This window comes from Solenopsis invicta, chromosome 3 (assembly GCF_016802725.1).
Source record: "Solenopsis invicta isolate M01_SB chromosome 3, UNIL_Sinv_3.0, whole genome shotgun sequence".
Taxonomy (NCBI): domain Eukaryota; kingdom Metazoa; phylum Arthropoda; class Insecta; order Hymenoptera; family Formicidae; genus Solenopsis; species Solenopsis invicta.
In genome coordinates this window covers 15,704,959-15,722,609 of record NC_052666.1, presented here as the reverse complement: position 1 = coordinate 15,722,609, position 17,651 = coordinate 15,704,959, and the positions used below count along the sequence as shown (strand labels likewise).

Here is a 17,651-nt window from a genome sequence, read left to right as displayed (position 1 = left end):
AAAAATACATTTGATGCAAAATAGTTTTCCAATACTTTGAATAGCTTTAAATAAAGATCTAATTTCTACGGGCTTATAATCTGAACTTTCACTCTTCAGCATTCCAAGATATTAGGCAAGCTTTTTAAGACTACTAGCTGCGGCTATATTGAAGTCGTAACGTTATAAGCGTAAAATAACATGTAAAAGTTTTATCCATGGCATTTGTAAGTAAAAAGAATTTGGATAAAACAGAATAATGAGATCGCTTTAAACACTTGTAAAAATAGGCCTTGATTATCTTTATTTCGCCTCAACAATCAATAAATAGTTGTAAAAGCACGTAAAGTAAAACTTATTTAAACAGGAAAACACGAACAGCTGTTGAAATGAGTAAAAAAAATGTGCTTTTATAAAATTCACAGAAACGTTACTTGCGGTTCATTTTTTATGAAATACGAGACAAACTACACTACTCAAAAAAAAATAGGGAACACTTTCCAGACACCAAAAATTAGGCTATTTTCAAATGACTGTAACTCGGTGAAAAATCATCGTAGATAAAAAATAAAAAAAGCATTTTGAAACTTGAAGTTCCAACTTTAACGCTCTATCAGCAGATTTTCAAAATTCTTTTAACTTCCTTGTCTTATGCAGTAAAAAAGCACACCCTGTTTTGTTTCTTAAAATTTCGTATTTTTGACACTTTGCAGCTCGACCAACAAATTTTTTTCGAATAATTCAAGTAAAGCTTCATAAACTACAACATTTTGCCTACAAAATGCTTTTTTTTAAATTTCTCTACGATTTTTTTTGACCGAGTTACGCAACTTTGAAGCTAAACCTGCATTTTTTACAAATGATATCCGTACTTCGTGAAAAATCATCGTAGACAAAAAATCAAAAAACCATTTTAAAGTTCGAAGTTTCAGCTTTAACATGTTATTAATGGTTTTCAAAAATTTTTTCAATTTCTTAGTACTATGCCCCAAAAAAGATACACTGTTTTTTCCTTGAAATTACGTATTTTTAACAGCCTGTAGCTCAATAAAAAATTTTTCTCGACAAATCCAATGCAAGTGCCATAAAGTATGACATTTTTTCTACAAAATGCTTTTTTTAAAATTTTTTCTACGATTTTTTTTGACCGAGTTACAAGACTTGGAAGAAACACATTTTTTACAGTATCTTTTTCTGAAAAATGACGTCTACCGCCGACATTAGCATTACCCAATATGCACCACGTGGAGGATATTTGCACATCGTGTGTGTGTGTGTGTGTGTGTGCGCGCGCGTGCGTGTGTGCGTGTGTGCGTGTGTGCGTGCGTGTGTGTGTGTGTGTGTGTGTGTGTGTGTGTGTGTGTGTATCACAGCAGACATAAGGACCCCACAGTTCGTCACTTCTGCGGTATTTAATGACTCCAAACCCTCTCTGCTGTGTGTGTGTGTGCGTGCGCGCGCGCGCGCGCATGAGTATTCAATAGTGTGTATTTCCTCCTCTCTGATCAATTACTGCTTGCAAGCGTTTTTGCATATTTATACATCTTGCAATATGATCTTGCGGAATGTTCTCCCAATTCTTCTAAATTTTGCGGCTGTTCTTCGCGACGCCTTAATCGTCGTTCTATTTTATCCCAAATGTGCTTGATTGGATTTAAGTCTGGGCTATTGACGAGATGATTTAACAATCTAGTTGCGTGTCGTTCATAAAAACGTCGCGTTATATTCGCCGTATGAGGTCGAGCGTTGTCCTGCATGAAAATAAAGTTCCGACAGGTTCGATTTAATTGCAAAACGTGTGGTCGTAGAATATCGTTGATATAACGAACACCTGTCATTGCCGGAGGTGGCAGGATCACTAGATCACTTTGTCTTGTAAGAGATATACACCCCCACACCATCACTGAACCGCCGTTGTAAGATCGTACTGGCATTACGCAACGTTGATCATAGCGTTTATTTCGTCGACGCCAAGAACGATGATTAAGGCGTCGCGAAGAACAGCCGCAAAATTTAGAAGAATTAGGAGAAATTTTAATGAAAATTTGGCACAACATTCCGCAAGATCGTATTGCAAGATGTATAAATATGCGAGAACGCTTGCAAGCAGTAATTGATCAGAGAAGAGAAAATACACACTATTGAACACTCATGCGCGCGCGCGCATACACACACACACACACAGCAGAGGGGGTTTGGAGTCATTAAATACCGCAGAAGTGGCGAACTGTGAGGTCCTTATCTATGCTGTGATACACACACACACACACACACACACGCACACACGCACGCGCGCGCACACACACACACACACACACGATGTGCAAATATCCGACCGGCAACCTCCACGTGGTGCATATTGGGTAATGCTAATGTCGGCGGTAGACGTCATTTTTCAGAAAAAGATACTGTAAAAAATGTGTTTCTTCCAAGTCTTGTAACTCGGTCAAAAAAAATCGTAGAAAAAATTTTAAAAAAAGCATTTTGTAGAAAAAATGTCATACTTTATGGCACTTGCATTGGATTTGTCGAGAAAAAATTTTTTATTGAGCTACAGGCTGTTAAAAATACGTAATTTCAAGGAAAAAACAGTGTATCTTTTTTGGGGCATAGTATTAAGAAATTGAAAAAATTTTTGAAAACCATTAATAACATGTTAAAGCTGAAACTTCGAACTTTAAAATGGTTTTTTGATTTTTTGTCTACGATGATTTTTCACGAAGTACGGATATCATTTGTAAAAAATGCAGGTTTAGCTTCAAAGTTGCGTAACTCGGTCAAAAAAAATCGTAGAGAAATTTAAAAAAAAGCATTTTGTAGGCAAAATGTTGTAGTTTATGAAGCTTTACTTGAATTATTCGAAAAAAATTTGTTGGTCGAGCTGCAAAGTGTCAAAAATACGAAATTTTAAGAAACAAAACAGGGTGTGCTTTTTTACTGCATAAGACAAGGAAGTTAAAAGAATTTTGAAAATCTGCTGATAGAGCGTTAAAGTTGGATCTTCAAGCTTCAAAATGCTTTTTTTATTTTTTATCTACGATGATTTTTCACCGAGTTACAGTCATTTGAAAATAGCCTAATTTTTGGTGTCTGGAAAGTGTTCCCTATTTTTTTTTGAGTAGTGTACATTTTCACAATAAAAGACATAATAATTAAATGACATGAGACAATATTTTATAGTCAACATGTTACATTTCACGCCTGTTAGTTCTAATTCTTCCCACGATACTATGTCGCTATCGTCAACGCGTTATTCTCGGCTAAGGAGTTACGAATGACTCATTGGATTGATTAATTGCATTATGCACAAATGCAATTTTATTTTGTAAAATCTATTGGGTGTACAACTTAATTTAGTCCGTTTTTTGCTAGAAAAACGCATTTATTTGAACAATAAAATGAATTAATACCTTATTTAAAGTATTGTTCATCGCTAGAGACTACTTTTTCCCATCTTTCTGGCAATTTATGGATTTTTGCGGAAGAAGCATTTATTTTTTGAAGCCAAGAATGAATCGAGCCAATTTTTGATACCCTGTTCTAAAGTAAAGCGTATTCCAGTCAAAGCGTTCTGCATCGATCGAAACAAATGGTAGTCGGAAGGGGCAAAGTCTGGGCTATAAGGCGGTTGAGCCAGAACTTCCTATCCGCTATTTTCCAAATAGTTTTTAACCGGAACAGCAACATGAGGCCGAGCGTTGTCATGGTGAAAGATTATGGATTCGTGTCTGGTCGCATATTCTGGACGTTTTTCGGTTATAGCTCGCTTTAAACGGATCAATTATTGCCTGTAGAAGTCTCTCGTGATGGTTTGACCAGGTTTTAGCAGCTCATATTAGATCCCACCAAATACAGAGCATTACCTTGGCACCATGGATATTCGGCTTCGGCGTTGATGTTTCCGGTTGGCCGGGTTTTACATACGATTTTTGGAATTTTGGGTTGCCGTAGTGAATTTTCGTCCCTAGTAATGATTCGATGCAGAAAAGGCTTTTTTGTACCGTTCAAGCAACATTTCGATCTTGCAAAATTGTTGTCCAATATTTCTCGGTTTCAATTCGTATGGAACCCAATTTCCTTGCTTTTGGATGTATCCTACGGCTTTGAGTCGTTTCGAAATAGCTTGTTCAGTAACTTCCAATGTTTTTGCGAACTCTTTTTGCGTTTGACACGAATCTTGATCGAATAATGTTTTTAATTCTTTATTTTCAAACTTTTTTGGTTGACCCGAACGCTCTTTGTCTTCAACACTAAAATCACCACTTTTAAATCGTCGAAACCATTCTCTGCAAGATTTATCCGATGGTGCAGATTCACCATACACTTCCACTTATAAACTCATGTAGAACAGTACAATTGCAGACCTTGTTTTGCCCCGTAAGTAGGCAGGGAGGGAGGAGGAGGTAGACAGTTCGCGTGAAAAGTCGGAAACTTATGTGGAACAGTGTTTGATTATATTCTGTTGTAGAAAAACACCTTAAAGCTGCCGGGAAAATAAAATAAGATGATTTATTAAAATAACTATTTAGCATTAGGGAAATATATACAGGGAAATACAGGGTGATTCAAAATAACCTATTGGTCCCGAAGCTGGCATATTCCTAATCGAATTCTGAGACGATTTTTCCTTTTGCAAAAATTTGTCCGGAGCTTAGTTTTCAAGTTACAATAAGAATTAGTTAGCGTATAACGGGTTGGATACAAGTGGTAGACAGGGGCGGCGCGACTTACTGTTACACGCGGGTGTTTCAGTGGGGCACCTGCGCTCAAATGACTGACAAAAGTACATGGACAGCACATTTCTATTTAAACTCTCTCTCTCTCTCTGTCACTTTAAATTATGCTACATTTAACTTGTCAAATTTTGATCTGTCATCCGGCCGTCAAATATTGGGATGATCGTGAAATCTTCAAGTTTACATTATTATAATAAATGTACATACGCCCGCGAATAATAAAATTTAATGCAAATTAGATTACTTAAATGTCCACTTGCAAGTTAAAAGTAGCACGTTTAAAGAAGAGAAGAAAGGGGAGGGAGAGAGAGAGAGAGAGCAGGGGGGTTTGAACAAGTTTAAGCACGTTTATTCACGCACCATCCCATACGGCGATCAGCTTATTGTCCTATTTAAACTTCCTCTCTTTCTCTCTTTCTTTTTCTCTCTCTTTCTCTCTCACTTTAATTATGCTACATTTAATTTGTCAAATATCGATCTCCGTCATCCGGCCGTCAAATATCGGGATAATCGTAAAATCTTCAGGTTTACATTATTATAATGAATGTACATACGCCCGCGAATAATAAAATTTAATGCAAATTAGATTACTTAAATGTGCACTTGCAAGTTAAAAGTAGCACTTTTAAAACGCACAAGAAGGAAAGAAAGGGGCGAGAGAGAGAGAGAGAATCAGTATTTATTACGCGCTCTGGGATAAGATCCCCTCAAGCGCAACATCAAAATACATTTTTAAAGATAATCATTATTAAAGTTGGAAGTCGCAGAAGAGAAACTGTGATTACTTACAGTAACGCATGCTAAATATGTACATCAATTTTACACTTAAGGTAAAAAAGAATAAAAATAGAATATAAAAATAAAAATAATAATAATAGTAGTAATGATAATAGTAGTAATAGTGATAATAGTAATAATAGCTGCACAGGGACCAGAGAAAGCCACAAGGCCAAGTTAAGAAGAGGAAAGAAAGTGAGAAACGACGACAAATCAGCGGTTCGCACTGAGCAGAAAATCATAGAGACCGCTCTTAAAAACATCTAAGGATTTGGCATTTTTAATGTTCAATGGAAAACCGTTTCATAGCTCGATAGAGGCACACCTGAAAGACCTCCTGAATAACTCGTTTCTACATTGTGGCAATGATAACGTATCGCTCGGAGCCCGGGTGTCGTGAGACGTGACGTCGCTACGGTGAACGTAACCTTTATGGATTACAGCCGGTTTTTTCGTACGCAGTATACAGAAGGCAAGGCTGCCCACCAAGTAATTACGTCTGGAAAATGCCTTAAGCCATCCGAGTCTCTCAAAGTAGGGAGTAATGTGTTCGTCCCTCCTTGCCTGATAGATGAACCTCACACAGGCGTTTAAAGCTCTTTGCAACCTAAGATTTTGCTCACGCGTGATATCTGTAAGGGCAGCAGAACAGTAATGAGAATAGGAAAAATCAGCGTCTTTACCAACCTCTCCCTAAGGGAGATAGGCAAAAGACTTTTGCACAGCTTCAATTGGTGTAGCGAAGCGAAAATTTTAGACGTAATCTTCGTAATCTGATTCTCCCACGATAAGTTGTTTGTGATAGTAAAACCAAGGTAGCCGACCGAGTCTACAAAAGGTATGTTAGTGTTGTTGACTACTATGCTGGGAAGCTCATTTAAAGCCAGGCTGTTCACGTACCTCGCCGTACCCATTACCATTGCGGTAGTTTTGGAAGGATTCGGTAATAGACAATTACTAGTGGCCCAGGCAGTAATGCTCTTGATATCCTCGTTTACTGACAGTATGGTGTCATACAGATTTCGAGCCTCAGTGTGTATGTAGATGAGCAGATCGTCCGCATAAAAACCGTAGTTACAGGCCTTTAAGATTCCCCTGAAGTCCAGGAGATATAGAACAAACAGCAAGGGGCCAAGAACAGAGCCCTGTGGCACCCCAGATGCGATGTCCCTGACGGTAGACTTGCCACGCGTGATTGGATCTCTCACCGCCTGCTTCCTGAAAAAGAGGTAAGCACAGATCCAGCGCAAGGAGGGACACGAGAAACCCAGCCTCCTCAGCTTCTCAACTAATGTGTGATGGCAGACATAATCGAACGCTTTCGTAAAATCAAAGAAAACGCAGACGGTGACCTTACGCGAGTCCGCCGCTTGACGCACATCATCGAGAAATCTGATCAAGGCAGTCTGGGTGGATGAGCCCTTCAGGTACGCAGACTGATTAGGATCCAAGGTGTCATGCTCCTCCAGATAGACCCTGATTTGGTCTGCCACAACACGTTCCAAGGATTTGGAAACAGCACACAAAATGGAAATCGGTCTATAATCCTTCATTTCGGAAGAGGACCTGACTTTGGGTATCGGGCAGATGACAACCGTGCGCCACAGATCAGGATACACTCCAGCTTCAAGGCAATAATTAAAGATGTGAGTTACCGCTGGTAAAATGCACGGTAGTGCTATCCGCAGCAGCCTCGGTGCCAGCCCATCCTCTCCAACCGCCTCAGACTTAAAAGATGTTAAGGCCTTGAGAACCTGGTGGGGCTCTATGTTGTGCCAGTAAAACTTGGAGTCATCGTACGATTCTTCATCGTACGACAGCACCGAGAGAGAGAGAGAGAGAGAGAGAGAGAGAGAGAGAGAGAGAGAGAGAGAGAGAGAGAGAGAGAGAGAGAGAGAGACGGGGGGAGGAGTGGGCTTCAAACAAGTTTAAGCACGTTTACTCACGCACACGGCGATCAGCTTATTGTTTCTACGATGCGACAGTTCAATTTAAATTTGTCCTTTATCCAGATCTATCCCTCGAAGTTGTTTTACCACATTTCACCACATTTATACTATTTACTCGGCACTTGATCGATGAACGCGGAACTACGCGACGAACCGATCGATCAACTTTATTAATTTCTATTAATCACTACTCTAATCACTACAATCGTTCGATGCGTTAAAATTACTCGAAGAAACACGTGTCTACGTTACGATCACACAACACGTGTTCGCTCGACGATATCAAGCAGTCGACTGGATGTTATTGGTTATGTCGTTATAAGAGTGTCGAACGATTGGTTAAAGCCATAAGTCAAAACGCGGCAATTTAAAATGAAAATATTGATTAATACGATTTACATCAATACAATTTATCAGAAAAATGTTGCAAATGCATGTTTATCATTATTTGTTAAAAATTGTATGATCCATAAGTGACTCTTTATCTAGATAATTGTTATTTATTCAAAATATTCAAGAAATGATTGTATCAAAATCACTTTCTTCTAAATATTTTTGTTTTTTATTTTTTATTATTTGCAAAAACTGAAAATATTCCTCGAAATAAAATATTTGATTGCCCTGAAAAGGGCAGATTATCCATTGCTGCAAGGAGATTTCAAGAATTATATTCTTGAAGTTTTCTTCATAATAAATGTTCGAAGTGGCCACCGTCCGTTGTAATGCAGGCTCTCATGCGTCGTAATAAATTTATTTGCATCTTCTCCAGAATGTCATTGTCGATACTCCAAATGGCATGATGCAGCTTGTCATTTAAATCCTCGACGTCTTCGGGAAGCTTTCTGTAAATAATTTCTTTACAGTATACCCACAGGAAAAAATCTAACGGATTGAGGTCCGGGGATCTTGCGGGCCAACGTATTGGGCCGTAACGGCCCATCCAACGGCCAGGAAATTGTGCATTTAAGTAATTTGTTACTATTCTGGCATTATGTGGTCCAGCGCGGGAAGGTTCCGATAGCGCACAGTATTATTGCACACAAGCCACTCACAACCACTCATAGCGCTTGAACAGAAGACTATCACTAGGCACCAGCCGCTGTGATTGGCTGTGTGCAATAGTACTGTGCGCTATCGGAACCTTCCCGTCCAGCGCCTTCCCCTGCAGCGATCAGTGCTCTCATCAATTCTTCTATCGTTAGATCCATCGTCAAGACGATGCACGATATGGCAGCATACACGAACGAAGAGTACTACGATATGCTGATGGCACTTGGTGAATGCCAAGGCCAACCCTACGTTGCTGCAAGGAGATATCAAGAATTATATCCGAATAGAGCAAGGCATCCGACGGCGATCATTATAATTGGAGCATCTCAACTGTTGTTCGAGACCGGAAGTGTCTTACCGAAAAAAAATGATTGCGGTAGACATCGCTACGAAAGAAATTTGCGAAGTGTAGAGAGAGTCCTTCGTGCTGTCGAACAAGAGCCTGAAACAAGTGTTCGGGTCATTGCTCGGGAACAGGATCTACCTTACTCTACAGTTCAAAGAATTCTAAAAGAAGAAAAATTGCACGCTTATCATTATACTCGCGTGCAAGAATTACGAGAGGAGGATTATCTACAAAGAACAACATTTTGTGAAAATTTTTTAAGAAGAGTAGATGAGGATCCTGAATTTCCTTCTCGTGTGATATTTAGCGACGAATCGCTGTTTACACGAGAAGGAATTTTTAACTCTCACAATATGCATATGTGGAGTGACGAGAATCCTCGAGTAATTCGAGCCAGAAATTTCCAAACACGATGGAAATTAAACGTATTGGCAGGAATCATGGGCACAAACATATTTGGTCCAGTAATTCTGCCCGACATTTTAAATGGCGCGTCGTACATGGAATTTTTATCTGAAAATATTCCAGACTTTTTAGAAGAAATTCCATTAGCAAACAGGAATAAAATTATATTCTAACAAGATGGCGCTGGACCACATAATGCCAGAATAGTAACAAATTACTTAAATGCACAATTTCCTGGCCGTTGGATGGGCCATTACGGCCCAATACGTTGGCCCGCAAGATCCCCGGACTTCAATCCGTTGGATTTTTTCCTGTGGGGATACTGTAAAGAAATTATTTACAGAAAGCTTCCCGAAGACGTCGAGGATTTAAATGACAAACTATATCATGCCATTTGGAGTATCGACAATGACATTCTGGAGAAGATGCAAATAAATTTATTACGACGCATGAGAGCCTGCATTACAACGGACGGTAGCCACTTCGAACATTTATTATGAAGAAAACTTCAAGAATATAATTCTTGAAATCTCCTTGCAGCAATGGATAATCTGCCCTTTTCAGGGCAATCAAATATTTTATTTCGAGGAATATTTTCAGTTTTTGCAAATAATAAAAAATAAAAAACAAAAATATTTAGAAGAAAGTGATTTTGATACAATCATTTCTTGAATATTTTGAATAAATAACAATTATCTAGATAAAGAGTCACTTATGGATCATACAATTTTTAACAAATAATGATAAACATGCATTTGCAACATTTTTCTGATAAATTGTATTGATGTAAATCGTATTAATCAATATTTTCATTTTAAATTGCCGCGTTTTGACTTATGGCTTTAACCAATCGTTCGACACTCTTATAACGACATAACCAATAACATCCAGTCGACTGCTTGATATCGTCGAGCGAACACGTGTTGTGTGATCGTAACGTAGACACGTGTTTCTTCGAGTAATTTTAACGCATCGAACGATTGTAGTGATTAGAGTAGTGATTAATAGAAATTAATAAAGTCGATCGATCGGTTCGTCGCGTAGTTCCGCGTTCATCGATCAAGTGCCGAGTAAATAGTATAAATGTAGTGAAATGTGGTAAAACAACTTCGAGGGATAGATCTGGATAAAAAATAAATTTAAATTGAACTGTCGCATCGTAGAAACAATAAGCTGATCGCCGTGTGCGTGAGTAAACGTGCTTAAACTTGTTTGAAGCCCACTCCTCCCCCCCCCCTCTCTCTCTCGCTCCTTTCTTTCCTTCTTGTGCATTTTAAAAGTGCTACTTTTAACTTGCAAGTGCACATTTCAGTAATCTAATTTGCATTAAATTTTATTATTCGCAGGCGTATGTACATTCATTATAATAATGTAAACCTGAAGATTTTACGATTATCCCGATATTTGACGGCCGGATGACGGAGATCGATATTTGACAAATTAAATGTAGCATAATTAAAGTGAGAGAGAAAGAGAGAGAAAAAGAGAGAGAGAGAAAGAGAGGAAGTTTAAATAGGACAATAAGCTGATCGCCGTATGGGATGGTGCGTGAATAAACGTGCTTAAACTTGTTCAAACCCCCCTGCTCTCTCTCTCTCTCTCTCTCTCTCTCTCTCTCTCTCTCTCTCCCCCTCCCCTTTTTTCTCTTCTTTAAACGTGCTACTTTTAACTTGCAAGTGGACATTTAAGTAATCTAATTTGCATTAAATTTTATTATTCGCGGGCGTATGTACATTTATTTTAATAAATTTTGTAAACTTGATTTAACTTTATTGTAAACTTGAAGATTTCACGATCATCCCGATATTTGACGGCCGGATGACAGATCAAAATTTGACAAGTTAAATGTAACATAATTAAAGTGACAGAGAGAGAGAGAGAGAGAGAGAGAGAGAGAGAGTTTAAATAAAAATGTGCTGTCCATGTACTTTTGTCAGTCATTTGAGCGCAGGAGGTGCCCCACTGAAACACCCGCGTGTAACAGTAAGTCGCGCCGCCTTTGTCTACCACTTGTATCCGACCCGTTATACGCTAACTAATTCTTATTATAACTTGAAAACTAAGCTCCGGACAAATTTTTGCAAAAGGAAAAATCGTCTCAAAATTCGATTACGAATGTGCCAGCTTTGGGACCAATAGGTTATTTTGAATCACCCTGTATACACGAAATATACAGGGTGTCAGAAAACTAAAACTTACGCTCTCATGGGTTGCTAGAACAAGTTATACTGACAAGGGGAGCTCTCGAGATGTTCCTTACGGATTTTAATAAAATTTTATGGGTGTGTAGTATTTACTCACACCTTTACAATAGTAAAGCCGTTCATTGCGAAACTTAGGCATTCTCGAGAAAATGACGATTAAATATTTTTAGCTTCTATTAGTACCGTTACAGAAGAACGATTATCCCATAAGCGGCGTGGCGTGGGGTGTTGGGACGTTGACTGGTATGCTTGGGATCCAGGTTTGATTAAATTACATTTAGTGACATTATTTACATTTACAGTAACGATGGGCTATATTATTATGTAAATATTTTTAATAAAGACTGTCGCTAAAACTAGAATAAATTATAATCAGCATGATACTATTTATCCGAGTGTCTTTACCGTGTTTAATATGAAAAATATAAATGATAATAGTTAAAATTGTTTTCTTAAAATTACACATAATGGTGAGATTTGAATAGTATTAGTTAAAACTGTTGTTTAAAGGGATAATATTTACTGTGTTCTTATACTTTAGAGGGAGAGGTATGATGCAAAATGCTACATTCGCAAAATTACATTATTTAACTTTTCGCTTTTTTTTGTTATAAAAAATGATAGAAATATTACAAAGAACAAAATAATTAATAATCGTGATCGCGAGTGTACAGCTTTGACGCCTTGGCGCGGTGTGGGGACATGAGGGAGCGGCGCCGCGGCGGTGCGAGGCTATTCTTCCTCTCGCCGCGTGCTACTCATTGTCTCGCCTACTGTAGGGCCGTAGTGGGTGATTCTACGGCTCAGGCGAGTGACCGCTTGTTTTTCCGCGTGCTTTTATTTGGCTGACTTTAATATTTTATTACTCGAAAATTATTGCAAATATCGCAAAATGGTATTAGACTTTTTGGTTTGTCTTGATTTCTTCTATCTCATGTGACAAGTTTCATAGAACAGTCTGGGACACCCTGTATATTGACCGGAAAAAATTCTTTTCTATTAATCATATTGACCGAAAATTGGGAATTATTCATATTGATTGGTTATTTATGTATAATTCCTAATTACTTATTGTCCGTCACAGATACATAAAAATTGTGATTGAAAAAAAAACTTTAATCCGTTTATCATAGTTGTATTTTTTTAAAATAAGAATTCTGCTATATAATAAATAAAATGGTAATCACGTATGCCGTAGTGAGGAATATTTTGTTCGCATATCATGCTTTCTGTATTTTATGTAAGCAGAGAGATTTAAAATCATAAATTTTCTATTTCAAACACAGAAATTCTGTTTAAAAATTTTTGGATTCTTAAAGTAGAGAACTGTTTTTAAAACAGAAAATAGTTTGTTATTTAAATTTTATACTTTTTTTATTTTTTTTGTATAGATTGAAATTCTTGATTCTAAATGACAATTACAACGTACTCAATATTAAGGTGATCAAATGCAACAAAAATTTGGTTTAGGTTAGATTATATCTTTCGAGTTTTGCTTTCTTGTAGGGAAGACAGAAATTCTTCAGGTAAATCTTTTTTCATTAAGAAATGTTTACATTATCAATTTTATTTGTTAATAATTTTTTAACAATGAATGGCTAAAATCTTTTGAAGGTTATTTAAAGTCATGATTTTGATAACATATGTCAAGATTGAGGTTATCAGAGGGTGATTTTTCAAGGATTTTTTTCGTATAATTCTTAAAACTTATTTTTAAGAAGAAAACTAATTTTGAAAATTTTAGCTATGATATTTCTCAATGAAACAAGCATTTTCGTACTTACAAAAGGATTTTTTAATTAAAAAATTCTGTAAATGTAATGACAGATTTTATTAATAATGTTACAAAATAACAGTTTTGTATTCTAAGAAAGATGTTTTATTTTATTGAAAGACTGTCAATTTATAAAAAAAAGCAAACTTTAACATTGAATTCCAGTATGCTAAAGCGATTTATTATTGAGTGTATTTTACTTAAAATATAATGTAATTAAAAATATAGTTTTGACTTAAAATATTTTTTGTAGTTTTGTAAATCTGAAACGAAAAGAATATTTACCCTTTAAACATATTATAAGGTTTTGAAGACTCCATAAGAAATTTTGAATGCTTACTGTGTGAGGACGGAATGAGATAGGAGGTTCGTGAGTGTAATATTTTTGTGAGTAATTTTATAAAAAAAAAATAAAAAAAAACGGATAAAATACGTTTTGAACAAACCTGTTTGTATGTTACTCGTATATACTCTGTTTAAAGTTAGAATACTATATAGTGCCGTGGAAAAAGGGGCTTCTGCCCGAGCTCCGAAATATATTATGAAACACATTTTTTAATTTTTAATTTTAGACTGCTTGAGTTAATCAAGAATATCTCATAATAATATTCTTCTTGTTATATAATTATACTTTTTAAAAGGAACGGCAATGCATAATTTTTGTTTTTAAAAGTATGACTCTACGAGTATCTTTAAAATTCCGTATTATAAAATTTTTAAAAGTTTTTTTTGCAAAGGTATGATGTTTTAAAGAAAAGTGGATTTTAGACAACCAAAAATACCTCCTATTCTTCTTGTACATAATTATACTTTGTAAAAGGAATGACAATGCCATAATTTTTTAAAAAGTATGACTTTTTAGTGTTAAAACACTATATTTTAAAGTTCTTAAAAGTTTTTTGTTGCAAAGGTATTTTTTAAAAGAAAGTGGATTTTTGATCATTTTTTAAATTTTTGTTTAGTGGTTTTTTTTTATAACTTTGCAATAAATTATTTTTTGGCAACGCCGATTATGCAGTCGCATTTCTGAGATTCTAAACTTTTAATAAAAAAAAAAAAAAATTATTGAAAAATATTCATTGGAACTAAAATTATAGCTTTTGAAACTCGAGTAGGATCAACTAGACCAGAAAATGGGTTAATGTAATTTTCCGGATTCGGTTTCGATAGGGGTAACTAATTCGATGATTGAAGAAAATTGTGTATCTACCTTCCAGAGGAAGGTATCTTTTGAATCTCCTAAAAAAAATCTTTGTTTCGACAAAATTGACTTAAGTTATTTCTTAAATGATCGGTTTACATGTATTCTAAATTATCATTATTTTATATTATTTACTGAATTATGTAGAATATGTATTACTTATATTTGATTTTAGGTTTTGCTTCATGGTTTGATATATGTGGCCGAGGGTAAGGATTTGCCAGAATCTAATACTTATCTAATATGTAGAGCGTTTTGGCGAGAGGATAAAACGACAAGTCAAATTTGCAATAATACGAGAAATCCGTTATATCATTTTTTTCAGGTAACAACTTTTTTCCTTCTTTAACAAACTAATTTTAATTATATAAAGATAAATTTTATACTAGAGCTGATACGTTGAATATGTAAAAATTTGAAAAATATTGTACGAACAGCAAAGGAGGATGTTAAACGGAGACAATTTTTTGCCCTGTACCAACATCTGAGTTATTTATTAGAAATTGTGGATTCTTTAAAAGGAGAAAAAAATAATTATTTATCCATCAGGTCTAGGAAAAATTATAACAAAACGGAATTTATTATTGATTGTTGAAGTGCTTGATATATTGCTTTTGTAACGCACTTTTCCCGCGTTCGCCAAACGCAGGAGGGCATGTACAATTAGTTTTGGGACGGGAAGCGACAATAATAAAAATGTAATTCTTAATTGGGCGCCAGGCGCGATTCTTCGCGCCACTCGAAATCTCAAAAGACGAAATTACGACGCAATACCGCAGCCCGCGGTTCACTTAGCATATGGCAGAGGGGCGCGGTCCTTAACTTTACGGGGCGGAAGGGGGAGGGAAACGCAATCACAATGCTACAACTAAGTTGGATAATTAATAACAATATATTTTCTACGGTGACAGACGCGGTTCATGTGACAATACTTTACAGTGAGAATCAGACGGTCGCTAGTTTTACAATGGGCAATAGGCAGAAGAAATAGTAGCAAGTCGGAAGAAAAGACAGATAAAGGGCGATGTGTACAATCGACGGGAGTATAACTTGCACGATCGGAAATGCTAAAAGGCGAGAGAAAATGACGGAGACGGACAATGCTTTACGGCGGACGAAATTCACGACACATTAACACTTGTAACGCAAACGCACGTGGTACGGACGATAATTATCTCGCACCTGAATAACTTACAATTGTATACGGTTTTCGCACGGACGTACGGCTCCTCGTGACAGAGCGCGATTGGCGACTAACACGAAAATTAAATCTCCGGCATCCCGATAGCCGGTGTACTTGTGGTAATTTTATAAGGGACGACTTCCGCAGAGACCGATCGGCTTGAGTCTCGCGGAGATCGGTCCGCGCAAATTCCACGCACCGAGCTACTTATGCGACTTCCAGTAATCGGTCTGAGACTCTTCTCGATAACCGACGCGATTACGAGCAAGTTTACGAACACCCGTTTGGTATAAAGATTCTCTTGGAAAATTAACTCGATACGGTACGAAAATCTCTCACGACTCAAACATATGATACAGAGTATGCAAAACGTATTATATAGAAATATTTCTTAAATCTAAACGGCACGGGTGACTGTCGGTGCGCGCGTATCCCCGAGAGGGACTTACGACGAAATCCGGGTTGCGGTCGATCTCTCTAGAAGCTTTGCTACTGCGACGGTAATTCGGAATTGCGGGATCTCATTTACGGTACTAGTTACTCGCGACAACAGAGATTGACCTTCATCCGGCTTTTTAAATCTAAGGTTACCGGAGCGGCATCTTACAAAAGACGGTGGTTGTCTTCTGCGGGACTTCCTCTGGGCGAAACCTCTCTCTGTGACGGTATGCACGACAGTGATGAGCCGATCCGCGCTTTTCGGCTCGCCGGGCTTCGCCGAATTTCCGCGTGACGTCCTTTCTTCGTCGATTTTTGCCGATGATAGGCTCACTGCCTCATTGTGCGTCCTTTGCGCTCCCAGCGGTAATCGGCTGTCATTGGGCAATCGGTAGTTCGTCCTCTTCTAATGCTCCGGTATTCGCGAGTCTAGCGGCTCGCTCTCTCTCTTGCTGCTCCGCGCCGTTACCATGTTATCACAGGGCGCGCCGCTCATCTATCGGCGGGCCGGCGGGCTAAGATCTCGAAATCTTCCCGTTGTCGCCGCTCCAATTTATGTGCCGTTCCCTGTTGTGGTCGCAGGCTGGCCAGGCCTTTGCCAACATTTCTCCGGGAGGATGGCTTAGCGGCCTGCCGCTTCCTCGGCTTCTCGGCTCGATGTCTTCTTCCGGACGGTCGCCGCGATCACAAAGTTAATGATGTCGTCCGCTTGGGCTTGCTCTAATGTTCTCACGCTCTCACGCGTTCTGGATAATTACTCAGATTACACATAAAAAAAAAGATTATGCGGAAATAAAGAACGGTAAGGCGCGGTACTTTAAAACGGGGCATTTGCTTCCCCTTCTCTCTCCCGGGTAGAGAGAGGCGCAACCCAGGGTACCTTCCACGGCCTTATCGCTCTCCGGGACGGCGCTACGGAGCGTCAAGTCATATTTTATACTATTAAAATAAAATTAATTGCGTATTTATATGTTAAAAAAAGTGAATAGTAAATGTAAAGGGTATGAGATTTTGGTTTGTATAATATACAGGGTATCCGAAAATTTTTCCCCGGATCCCTTAAATAACAGTTTGCCGAAAGACATTTTTGCTGCGGATGTAATACGACTAGTTAATTTTTATAGATTTTTGCGTACTGAACACGAATCCGTTGTTGGAATTTCGCTATTACGTTATAATTTTTAGAAAAATATTAAAGAGATAAAAGATGATCTTGAGGGTTTTCATGATGTTGTAGCACTCACAGTAAAAATTTTTTTTTAATTTTGTTTATTTCACGTGAAAGTATGAAATTTTAGTTTTAAAATCTATTTTGTGTTATTTTGCTATGATCTTTTGTTTCCTAGATATAATTGAAAGAAGGAAATATTAGGTGTTTGCGCGTATCACCAATACGATTGCTTGGTACAATGTCTCCAATGAGCACGAATAGTCATTTTTGAATGTATTTTTGAATACTAAATATGAAAACATTAATATAATTAGGTTATCATATTAAAAACAATAATATCAAGACAACATTATGACCGTTCTTGTTCTGTTTGTGATACGAGCGCACAACTAATATTTCTTTTTCTAACTATATCTAGGAGACAAAAGGTCGTAGCTC

The 17,651-nt window shown here is 37.4% G+C and overlaps 1 protein-coding gene across 5 annotated transcripts in view; it reads left to right on the top strand.

The window, feature by feature from the left end:
• Nucleotides 1-17,651, top strand: part of LOC105196912 — a 140,090-nt gene that overhangs the window by 38,323 nt on the left and 84,116 nt on the right. For 4 of the 5 annotated variants that reach the window (XM_039447678.1, XM_039447675.1, XM_039447677.1 and 1 more), the window contains exon 7: nucleotides 14,597-14,746. The exons of the other annotated variant lie outside the window; for it this stretch is intronic. In XM_039447678.1, coding sequence (XP_039303612.1) covers nucleotides 14,597-14,746 — 150 coding nt within the window. The remainder of the gene's footprint in view (nucleotides 1-14,596; nucleotides 14,747-17,651) is intronic. 5 annotated transcript variants of the gene reach the window in all.